General features: G+C 43.4%; 1 protein-coding gene across 1 annotated transcript in view; it reads left to right on the top strand.

Moving 5' to 3' along the window:
- Positions 1-11,952, top strand: part of ST6GALNAC3 (ST6 N-acetylgalactosaminide alpha-2,6-sialyltransferase 3) — a 346,629-nt gene that overhangs the window by 231,714 nt on the left and 102,963 nt on the right. Inside the window, exon 3 of the mRNA XM_019531250.1 lies at positions 4,714-5,123. Within this exon, the coding sequence (XP_019386795.1) occupies positions 4,714-5,123 (410 nt within the window). The remainder of the gene's footprint in view (positions 1-4,713; positions 5,124-11,952) is intronic.

The following is an 11,952-nucleotide window of genomic DNA, read 5'->3' as shown; positions in this document are numbered from 1 at the left end:
CTGGACTCATTTGAGTCCAGTTTTTCTCCCGTCCAGGCGGGGGGTCGGACTTGAAGATCTACAAGGTCCTTTCCGACCCTACTTCTATGATTCTATGATTCTAAATTGCCACCGTAATGCCTTGACCTTTGTGCAGCACTGCTGCCATGTCTTCTGGTGCCGTGCTCTGCAATCTGGGCAGCTGTCACCTGATAGATGTGTTCATTACAGTGACTTGCTCTAAACTGCTGAAGTGTGTCTTCCTGGCCCCAAACAGCCAGGAGGTTGGCCACCTAGTCTGCCCTCCAGATGGGTCCCTGGTGCTGGCTCTGACCAGGCTCCTGTGCCAAGGTCCCACCAGTTGCCTCACTGGCATGGATCCTGAGGTTCCCTGTTTACAAATTTCAAACTTCAGATTAACAAATCCCAGTTGCATGCATTAGAAAGCAAACCCCAAATACCCATGAACTTCCACTAGTAAACTGGAACCCCACTGTATACACACACACATATATGAAGGAAAGCAAGCAAGAGAGAAAAAAAGCTAAGCAATGCTTTAATGACATCTGGATATTTTTATGTGGTGGGGGGGTGGAGAAAGACAGCCACACATGTGCCTGTGCCCCCTCACCCCCAACCCCCGCATCAGGCAGCCACAAGACTGTTCGTGTGCTGAGTGGCTGCTTCCAGCAGAGTCAGCCGGCGGCACCCACCACCGCCTGCTTCTCTGCTGCATGTGGCACAGGGTGCTGACTCAGCCCAGCTCTATGCCACATGCTCCACTTCAGGCAGGACTGCACTGGCTCTTGCCTGGCATGGACATCAGGCCAGGTTGGCACCCTGCAGGGTGCCAACCAGACCCAATACCATGTGCCATCACCTCAGGCAGGACCAGGTGAGTTCTTGCCACCACATGTGGCCCTGGGTAGCAGCAAGATCCATGTGATCCTGCACTAGGTGGGGCATGTGGCATCAGGCTGGGTCAGCACCCTGCACCATGTGTAGGCCCACAACTCGCCACTCCTGGTCCTGCAGTTGCCTTTTGCAGTGGCAGGGGTTGGGGCAGGAATGTGGGAGCCCCCCCCAACACCCAGCCAAAAGCCCCCCAGACGCCACACATGGCGCAGCTTCTGCTTCCTGGTCGCCCACCCGTACAATGGGACCCATACAAGCCATTGGACAAGGTGGGCTCCATGGCTTCTGCCCCCAATTTGCAAGTGACTCTTGCAGGCTGAGACTGGCAGCCTGTAAAGAGCCCTTTGCAAAGAGGAAAACCTAGGTTTCCCTTTTAGAGAGAAAGATCCCATTCCCACCCTCCCCCTTCTTACCTTGATCTCCCATGGCTTCAGCCTCCACTCTTCCAGACTCTGGAACTTCTCTAGACAGTACTTGTTAGTCCAACTAACTACACACAAGCAAGCTCCGAGCCTTGCCCCACTTTTGTTCTTGAGGATGTTCAAGGGGCGTGCTCAGTTGCTGGGACAAGGGGGAGCCATAGAGATGCTCCAGAGTGTCTCTCTGGAGGACTACTTCTCCCAGTTGCCTCTGGGCATGGTCCAAGATGGTGCTTGTTTCCTGGCACCATTTTTTTTTATCCTTGGATATCCAGGGGTCTAATTTTGCCCCTATGCTGCAAACTTGCAGTGCAGGGAACATTTTTTTGTTCCCGCATGTGCCTCTTGCAGCATCTCAAAGGGCTTTGAGACACTGTAAGATGCACATGCATGCTCATGTGGATGTACCCAACATCTCTGGGACACTGATTAATATCAGCTATATAAAGGGCTCCCTCATTGCTGTTATACAACACTTACATTGTGTGCAAAGCAAACAACAATTGTATAGTCCTTGTTTTTGTTAAGAAAGGAAGTGGATGTGTTACCCCTGAAGAACTTTAACAGGCTGCTGGACTGCAGGAAAGAATTTCAGGTCATGATCACAGGCAGTGTTGGAGGGTTCCCTAACCATGGCTATGGGATGAATGGACGGCTTGTACAATATCATCCCAATTGTATGCTGTTTCTCGTAGAATGAATCTGCTTCTCAAGCAGATTTGGGGTTCTAGCCTTATGTTTCACGTAGTCCCATTTATATATGTCATGATTTTCATTTTCAAGGTACTTTATAAATATGTAGGTCCCAGTCCTACTGTTCTTGGACATCAGTGGATACCCCATAACTGTAGCAAATAGAATGAAATAATTCCAGTACCTGTGTGATGGAGGTAACTACTGTTGTTTCCATTTTAGATGTAAGGAAATGTAAAATTTTCCCTCTGACCTCATTGGGCCCAGGGGTCAATCTTCTAGTCCAGGGGTGGGCAAAATACAGCCCACAGGCTGCACCCGGCCCATGAGACCATTCTATCCAGCCCACAGGGCCCCTAAAAAAATTTAGAAAATGAATATTTCTCTGCACTTGATTCCTGTCAAAAATGAAGCAAGGGGAAGCCCGGCAGGCTCCCAAAACAGCAGGGCCCATCCAATTGGAAGCCCAAGCAGGGGCTTCTGGCCTGGGACCACATGACTGCCCCACACTGGAACCTCACATAAAGGGGAAGGTGGGGGGAAGGGCAGGGGAGGACCCCAGGTAGGGAAGGAGCCTGGGGAAAAGTGGCCTGGGGAAAAGCTGAGCGTGGGGGAGGGGAAAAAGCGGCTCCTCACCCACCCCGGGGCTGGTCCCCCATGCTGCAGCCACTCACAGCCCACCTAGGGCTGCCTGTGCCTGCTCTGGATAGCCCCACGTGGGCTGTGAGCAGCTGCAGCAGGGAGTGCCAGCCACAGGGCAGGGGTGGGGCTGCTTTCCACTCCCCTCCCCCCCCCCGCACTCAGCTTTTCCCCAGGTTGCTTCCCTGCTCCTTCCCAGTGCAGAGGAAAGCAGCTCTTCCCTGCCCCATGGCCTGCGTTCCCTGCTGCAGCCACTTGCAGCCCACATGGGGCTGTCAAGAGCAAGCACAGGCAGCCCCAAACTTGGGCTGTGAGCGGCTGCAGTGTGAGGCACCAGCCACGGGGCAGGTGAGCTGCCACTTTTCCACCCCTCCCTGCGCTCAGCACCACCTTGTAACCCAGCCCCACTGCCAGCCTGGGCTCTGCGCTGCTCTGGGCTCCATGCAACAGCAGCTGCTGGCCCCCCCACTTGCCATGGACACTGTGTTTGCCACCACCACCTCTAGGCTGCCCAGCATGTGCTCTGGGTGGGCAGCAGCAGCAAATGCTGCCTGGCACAGCACACGGGGGGGTTAAAAGCTGCTGCTTCCATGTGCATCCCCAACAGGTGAGCCCAGAGCCAATGCAGAGCCCAGGCTGCCAGCAGGGGCAGGTTTCAAGCTGGTGCTGAGCATGGGGAAAAGCAGTCCCTCACTCACCCCATAGCCAGCGCCCCGTGCTGTAGCCACTTGCAGCACACATGGGACTGCCTGTGCCAGCTCAGGACAGCTCCACCTGGGCTGCAAGTGACTGCAGGATGGAGTGCTGGCCATGGGGCAGGCAAGGGGCCACTTTTCCCCATGCTCAGCACCAGTTTCTTCCCTGCCAGTGAGCAGGGCGTCGGGGCTGTGTACTGCCCTCCGCCTGTACTGCAGGGCTGGGGGGCACTGGGAGTGAGTGGGCAGGAAGCCGGCAGGATTATAGGGACTCCACTGGTGTCCCAGGGCCAGTGCTGGCAGTGCCCAGAGCAGGATGGCAGGTGCATGGGGTCCCAGCCGGCAGAGGCTCTATGGAGCCAGGCCAGCTCCCCCCTCTCCCTGCTGCTGCAGCCCAGCCCAGCTCCACAGACCTGCCTGTGCCCTGCTTTGGGCTCCACTGGTGCTGGCCCTGGGACACGGGGCCAATGTCTTGGGACCAAAGACAGAGGGACATTGGTCCCAAGATGGTGACCGGGGGCGGGGCTACCCATGTGGCCCTTGACAGCCTGCCAAAACTGGGTAAGCAGCCCTCTGCCCAAAATAATTGCCCACCCCTGTTCTAGTCCATGGGCTACCAGTCTTTACATAGATATGTAAAGAAACAGAACATCCAGCTAACCTATATATATATATATACAGCTCATATATATATGAGTTAGTTGGATGTTTTATCTTAAAAGATTGTTGTCAGTAATAGATTTAAAACCCAGAAAATTATTGATGGAAATGTAATTGTGCACTGACTGAATACTTCATTAATATGTCTGGATGAATGGATGTTTAATTTGTAATAATAATCAGATATGTAGTCTCTCTGCTACAGACATTCTGCTGTAATCTAATCCTATGAAGATATTGTGTCAATACCTTTATAAAACCAGTTTAGAGCACACGACTTTTTTTTCCTGGAGACAAAATGTTTATAGGTTCTCTTCAGAGGACACGTATTTCACGTGGAAGAACATAAGAGAGAGGGTGCAGGCAGAAGTGACAATTGTTGCCCAATCCAGGCACAGAAAGAAACTTAAAGCCGTGATCAAACACAAGTGCATGGCTGCATACAGCTTAAAATGGCTATACCACTAACTCATATATAATATTGCAATGTGGAGAACATAAAGCAAATGATTAGCATATGGTGATTATTGTGGTAGAAAAGCTTAGTGCTTTGCCACAGTATACATCACCACCTGCTCTTATGCATGGGAATTGAAGCATTTTGAGAACATCTTGCAGCCAGTTGATTGGACTGTGCCCTTTTTAAAGTAAACAGTCAATCTTCAGTTACTAAGAGTGAGGACGTACCATATATTATGTTCTCTCTCTTTCAGCCTCTACAACTGGACTGTGACCTTTGTGCCATTGTTTCAAACTCGGGTCAGATGGCTGCCCAGAAAGTGGGAATTGAGATTGACCAGTCCTCCTGTATATGGAGAATGAACAATGCTCCTACCAAGGGCTACGAGGAGGATGTTGGGAAGAGGACAACAATAAGAGTGGTCTCTCACACCAGTGTGCCCCTGTTGCTCAAGTATCCGGAGTACTTTTTTAGGGAAGCCAACAGCACAATCTATGTCATCTGGGGGCCTTTTCGGAACATGAGGAAAGATGGCAATGGCATTGTGTACAACATGCTGAAGAAAACTGTTGACAGCTACCCCAGTGCCAAAATCTATGTGACAACAGAAAAGCGCATGAGTTACTGTGATGCTGTATTTAAGGAGGAGACAGGAAAAGACCGGTAAGTTTTGCCTTTGAAGAGTTACTACAATGTTAATGACAAAATATAAATGAGAGAAGGTGTTGCTGCATGCCAGTTATTAAATGAACCCCCCAATATGTTTCTAACAGGTTGTTATATGTTTTTGACTGTTATGAGCACTTGATGAGGCAGCAGCCAGGCCCCATTTACCCCACCTACGCTACCTTCTGTTCTTTCCATTTTTGTTGGCCTGAATCCCAAAAATATTGGATGTCTTCCTGAAGCATTTTCAGAGCTGTGTGGTGTTTTCAGCTCAGTTTACTATTGATTAAATTGACATTTTATTTGAAAAGAAAAAACCTACACAACCTTCTTCCTAACACACAACCTTGGGATACCTTTATCTCTCTATCAATCTCTGTTGTAGTTTTACCTCAAACATAAATGGTTATCAGATCTCTGCATAGTGAACTAAGTGGAAATGTCTCAGTAAAAATGGATAATGAGGAATCTTACCAATGGTTGAAGTATCGAATTACTAAATTTTGTCTCCTGCTTTCCTGGATAACTGTATGCATGGGCATGCTCCTCAGAGTGTATACCATATGGGTGGTGACGGTATCCCCATCTTGATAGAAGCTCCAGGGATCAACAGACCTAAAAGTAAAAACTGCTACAGTTTGAAGCTGAGGACTGTAACGATTTGTATCCTCTAGGTACCAGCACAAACATACACTTGCCATTAGAATCCAAAACCAGGGTTTACTAGTTCCAGGAAATATAGTTTGGAAATTTTGAGTTTTGTTTGAATCAGACCAAAACCAATTTTTTTTAAATTCCCAACTGTGCATTTGCACTGTGCAACTGATAAAAGCATTCCTTCTATTGAGCTGCTGAAGATTACTGGCCTCTAGGGTCTCTGTAGACCAATTAGATGCATATGGAGTACCTGGGACCCTGCTCCGTCAGCATCCCCAGCTGTGGGGCAGAGCAGCCAAGAATGCAGACAGGGACACCCTGAGACCCATGCCTTGGATTCAGTTAACTGAACGTGAGATATTTTGGAGCAAAAAACATTTTGGCTCAATAAACCTAAATTTTCAATGAAACTTGTTTTGTCAGAGAATTTCCAACCAGTCCTAGTCACCAGTGGCTTACAGAAAGTCATTGCCTATCCCTTGTGTGGTCCAGGTTCCCCTGTAGAGAAGCAGGTCAGGAAAAGACTGGTTCAGAATCTATTCAGAAAGAGAATGCCATGGGACAAGCTTCTTTAGCCCTTCCTTTATCCTGCCTCTACCATGTCAGGTGCTACCTTCTGGTCTCCAAGTTGTGAGGAAACCTTTGCATCTTCACCAATTTAAAATATAAGTACTTCTACACATAAGATCAGGTTTACCTGATCCACACATTTGGCTTCAAATTTGTCCTTTCAGGCTTGCAGAGGTTATGCCCTGGTATTGCTTTTCCGTGCAACATAAGAGATGTATCTTTAACTTCATTTAATGGGGCTGAAAATAGGGAAAGCAAGTACCATGTCAATAGCCAGCACTATTTCTGTACTAGACGAGAACATTCCACCAATGGCTACGAGGCTACGGACCATAGTTTGAGAACCGTCACATACGTCTTCAATATATGACACCATCAGACTACTTCCATTCAGTGGTCTGGTTGGGACCGTGAAGGCTATTTGGGATCTATGCTGCTTGCTGAAGCAGTAAAGAGTAACAGAGCTCTCTGAGTGAGGAAAATAGCATCCTGCATCACACCAGACTATTATGATGTTGACACAAACTTTTTCAGGTATCTCAGCCAAATATTCCTTCATTTCCTAGGAGAAACATCAACACTCGCTTCCAATTGTTACTTGAACAGTGCTCTGTTTTGCCGTGCCCCCAGGAAAAAATTTGGAAAGAAACCAAGTTCCACTTGCATTTAAAAATATGCCGTGTGAGTTGTAAACTTGAATTATTTTAGTCTTAAAATTATCCTCACAACAGTGAACACTACCAATGCATAGTAAGATTACAACAGATTTTTTTGTCTGCCAAGGCTTTAACGAGCTTTTTCTTTCAGGTTTTTGATGTAACATCTCTTTAGGCAATTAATGGGACTTTAAATAGTCTCATCATAATGGTGCTCAAATTCTGTGGTGTGTGTTATGAAAAGTAGCCAAAAAGCATGTGCTGTAGTCACTCCTATAATGCAAATAGGCTTGGATCCTGCCCCACTGAGGTCCATGGAGCTCTGCCATTTATTTCAGTGAAGTAGAGCATCAAGTCCATAAGCTAGCCATTCATAGTGTACTTGTTATTGGCTAATAGAAGTATTCAGTTTAAAACAAACCAATTTTTATTCTACAGAGGGACAAAATACAGACTACCAGCATCAGGGGATGCACCTGAATCTAGACTGTTGGGGGAATCCTAGTCTTTCTACAGATCTTTATTAATGGAGTTCTTAAGTACTCCATTAATGCTTTGCATACTCACACATTTTTTAATAATTGTTGTGTATAATAATATATGTTGGCAGCTATTCACACTTCTGCATTAATGCATTTTATTTAATACTACCCTAGAGGATACTGTAAAGATGTCAGCATTTCCCAGTACTTCACTACTACTTTGCTATTTAATGTGTGTAGTCAAGTGGAAGGATTTAAAGTACATTTCAAGAAGCACCAGGTAAAAACTAACTATTATATATTTGTATTTACCTGAATCCAGGTGAGAAGTTATGTACTTTCCCTTTACTTTGGGTATGTAATGGAAAATATTTAATTGGCAATAATGGAGAAATGTGTAGTCTCTACTAAAGTAGCAGAGCTAATTCTAGTTTTATAAAGTGTTCTGAGAAGCCCCAAATAGGTTTTAATTAGCTGGTGCCAAAGCTGAACCACCCTTAGGGAGGGTAAAATTAATGAAAGCTAGCAGCAAATAGATCAATATTACTAGACATGATTGCCTTTAGGTGAAGGTGATGAGGAGGAAGGGAGTGTCTTTTAAGGATCATTTAGAAAACAGTCTACATTAAAAGTCACTTTCAGAAAGCAATAATAAAATGAATACTGAGATGTGGTGATACTGGCTAAGCCAGACTAATTTGAACCAGCTTGCAAACTCCATTTCTATGTATATGGCAAACATCATGGATTAATAATTTTGCATGGTACATTCTGCATAATGTTTTTAGCAAGAACCGTTTCACAGTCCTTTTTCAAAGCTAACAATACTACAAGAGCTTTCCTTTTCAATTACACGTGAAAGATAAGGGCTCATGAAATGGAACCACTTCACAATCAGTGATTCACATGTGGTGATATTGGTCACTATTATTACATTTTTTCAAAAAATAAACCTCAGCTAAGCATAGTTTAATATTTCTATTCATGTACCAATATTAATAACTGCATATAAAGCAGAGCTATGATATAAAATGTAGTCCAGACTCCTGATAGTTTTCTCTTATTATGTTTCTTACTGAGACTAAAGCAGATTTGCCCTGTTGTGTATTCAGACTGGTTAAATAAAGCATACCCTGCTATTACATTTGTTATAACATTTGTTTCTGAAAGTGACTTACCTGTATAGCATACTCACACATAAACAAAATCAGTTCAGTAACACTCTGCTGACATAATCAGCTATATAAATGTTTCTACAAGACGCAGGTCCGCATCTTTAGGAAGGGAATGCAACAAAAAAAAGTCTGCTGCATATGCTGAAGGATTCTTTTAATATTTTGGACACTCCTAAAGCAATTAAATTGCTTTTGTGTTTCACTTCCAGAAGTTCTGTCTCCTCTATGTTTGTGCCAGATGGTGCTGCATATTAGGTTGTGAGAGAGCTATTTTATCATTCAAGGCAGAGAAATGGATCATTCTGCTCACTGACTTCTGAGTCTAGATTCAAAATTTGGGTGTCTGCTCAACCTGCTATTTCATTCAGTTATGCTCACTAATTATTTATTACCTTGGCAATATATGAGCTTTTTATTATAACTCTGTCGTCTGGCACTCACAAATTATATTAATTTAAAGTGCAGATTGACACTGTTAGACAACTACAGTCATCATAGCTTCACCTCAACTAATATGTAGTTTTCCTTGTGTCTGACTAATCGGTACAAAGCCTTATAGTCTAGTGAAGATGTCACTGAAATGAAGAAACAAAATTACATTCTTTGAGACTCAGATAGCTGCCAGTGTTTGGTAATACTGCCATATGAAGTGCAGGATTAAAGGTGCCAGTGTGCAAATGTCAGTGCTTTAAAGCAGGGCTGGCCAATTTCTGGCACAGGTGACCTCTGTATGTGGCACACAGCCAATCGGGGAAGGGGCTGGCAACACAGCAGCAGGTAGGGCAGAGAACAGGAAGCAGAGCAGCAGATTAGGTAGAGGAATGGGACCAGAGTGGCATTTGGTGAAGGCATAAGGCTAATTTGTGGCACACCTGCCAAAAAGGTGATTTAAGTGATTTCCCTGGCAGTTGATTTGAATAAAATATTTCAAAAGCCTAGGTGCTTTTATGCCATTATTGTAGTTGTTTTGCACATATGTATTTGTTTTATTGTCAAGGATACGCCTAGAAATAGCAAATGTTAGTCTTGTACAAATTCACAGAAAACTATTTTTTAATATGGTGTTCTGAATACTGGCATTGGAAGCCTTGTTCTAAGTGTGACACTCTTGGCTACTGAAGTAAATATTCTTATTAGAAAAGGAAGAACAACAATTGAGTTATCCTTCCATTCTACTGTAAATATATTAAGAGAGTTTTTAAATGACATAACTATATTCTAATGTATTCATATTCCTTGGACCTAGGCCTTGACCCTCTACCATTAAAGTTGGTTGGAACTTTGCCATTCATTTCAGTGAACTTCATATCAAATCCCTAAATATGTTTCCTTAACACAGTTTTTTAGGTACTTGATCCAGGGCCTTTCCCAGGTCATACTTTGTCACCTCTATTTTTTCTTTTTATAGAGTACCTCCTTCAAAAAATGTTAACCATTTTGTCCATCGTAATTCATAGTGACTAATAGTTCCATTGTCAGCTAAGACTCCTTTATTACCTGAAAAAACAAGGGTATAAAGCATGAAAGCTTAATGAAATAAATAGATTTTTCATTATAAAACACTTAAAGCTCAACCTGTATCACTGTTTGTGGTCAATCATAGGCCTGGTAACAACTGCTCTGGGGTTTTCCACTTTCTGGATTACCATTACCTGATAACATACCAATTGTTTCACAGCATCCTAGATTTATTCTCTGTAGCCTAACTAACTGCATTTATGTTTCTTTATTAAGATCCTCCTAATTAAGATGGACATTTTTCTCTATTAGGTGGATAGGACTCAATAGAAGGAGCCCGTTTGTTATTAACTTGCTAGCAAATACTGCACAAAGCACTGGCAATTGAGTTAAGAAACAGCTGTCTTTGCATTATACTAAGTATGTGTAAGACAACTTTTTAAACAAAAATTGATGAATAATAGCTAATGTGTTTTGATCAAACTAGGAATGGGGGTTGTGCATGTGTGTAAACTTGTTGTTTTTGTGACTCTTACTGACTTTAGCAATAAAATTATCTCTTGGTGCTTTATAGTATAAGCCAAGAATGTATATAATCAGTATATACCTTATACTCCCCTGTGCATTTTTCCCTTTTACTTTGTGTTTATCCCACATCTGTTGATCTATGGAGAGCAAATTGTTTTTAAGCACCATTTAATCTATTTTTCTGGTTCCTCTCTGGTTTTTGACAACCCAGATGTTAAAGCCTTATATGTATATTCACTAGCGCATGTGCCTAGATATATGTGCCTCTTCATGCACCTTTTTGTCTCAAATCTTTCGTTACTAATACCGTAAGTTCACTTTTGCTGGTAACAGGACTCTGGTAGTAGAAAAGGTTCTGTCTGCATTTATCTATATATAATTTACATATAATCTACTCTGAAGTGGATTACATACAACACAAAAGATGTAAAAGCAACTCCAATGCTAAAATGTACAGTAGGTGTTGCCACTATTACTACAGCTGAGGGACCAGTGGTTGGTTATAATGGTAGGAAATTTGGAAGGAAAATTACTTGTATAGATGCAGTTTATGTAGAATGTTGAAATTAATTTAGTGAACTTACTCCAATGAGACATTAAGTGTTTCTATGGGAGTTGTCAGAAACTCAAGGAAGTCAGACATTTATAAAGATACATTTCACTTGGCAGCAAAGTTAACTGTCTTAACACACTGTCAGCCAGCTGTTAAACTTGCACAACTGTACAATAGTTATGGGTGTTATCCACTATATTAAACAATGGTTTGCAGATGCTTTGAAGTGATAGCTGTTAGTTACAAGGGTGTTCTTAATGGCTGCTGAGCTCTATGTAACTTTGTCTCAGATAACTTAGTGTGGTCAAGGTACCTGATACCCAGTTAGAAATTATGGTGCAACAGTACCATTTAGGTTTAGCATAAAATTTGACAGACATATAAAAGGTAGAAAACTCTGTCTTTGCATCTGGCTTCCCAGTAATGAATCAGACTTGCATATCCAGAACACAGACTTTCAGGAATAATGCTCAACAAGAGCTAAGCATGACCCTAAATCCAACATTTTTTTTTAAAGTATTTGTTGTGCCAGATCTACATAGAATAAATCCCCTATCAAGTCTCGAATGGGACAGACAATGTGTGAATAGAAAGATTGTTCAGCAGTGAAAGGCAGGACTACCAAGAATGGAATTTAACCATCACTCCAGTTCAGAAATTTCTATTTAAAATGTATTAATGGAAACTAAACAAAAACTGCATATAATATTTAAGGGATGTAAAAAGTAACCTTCTATCAGACTCCAC

The sequence above is a fragment of the Crocodylus porosus genome, unplaced genomic scaffold (assembly GCF_001723895.1).
Source record: "Crocodylus porosus isolate Cpor-Errol unplaced genomic scaffold, CroPor_comp1, whole genome shotgun sequence".
Taxonomy (NCBI): Eukaryota; Metazoa; Chordata; order Crocodylia; family Crocodylidae; genus Crocodylus; species Crocodylus porosus.
This window is presented reverse-complemented; position numbering and strand designations above follow the sequence as displayed.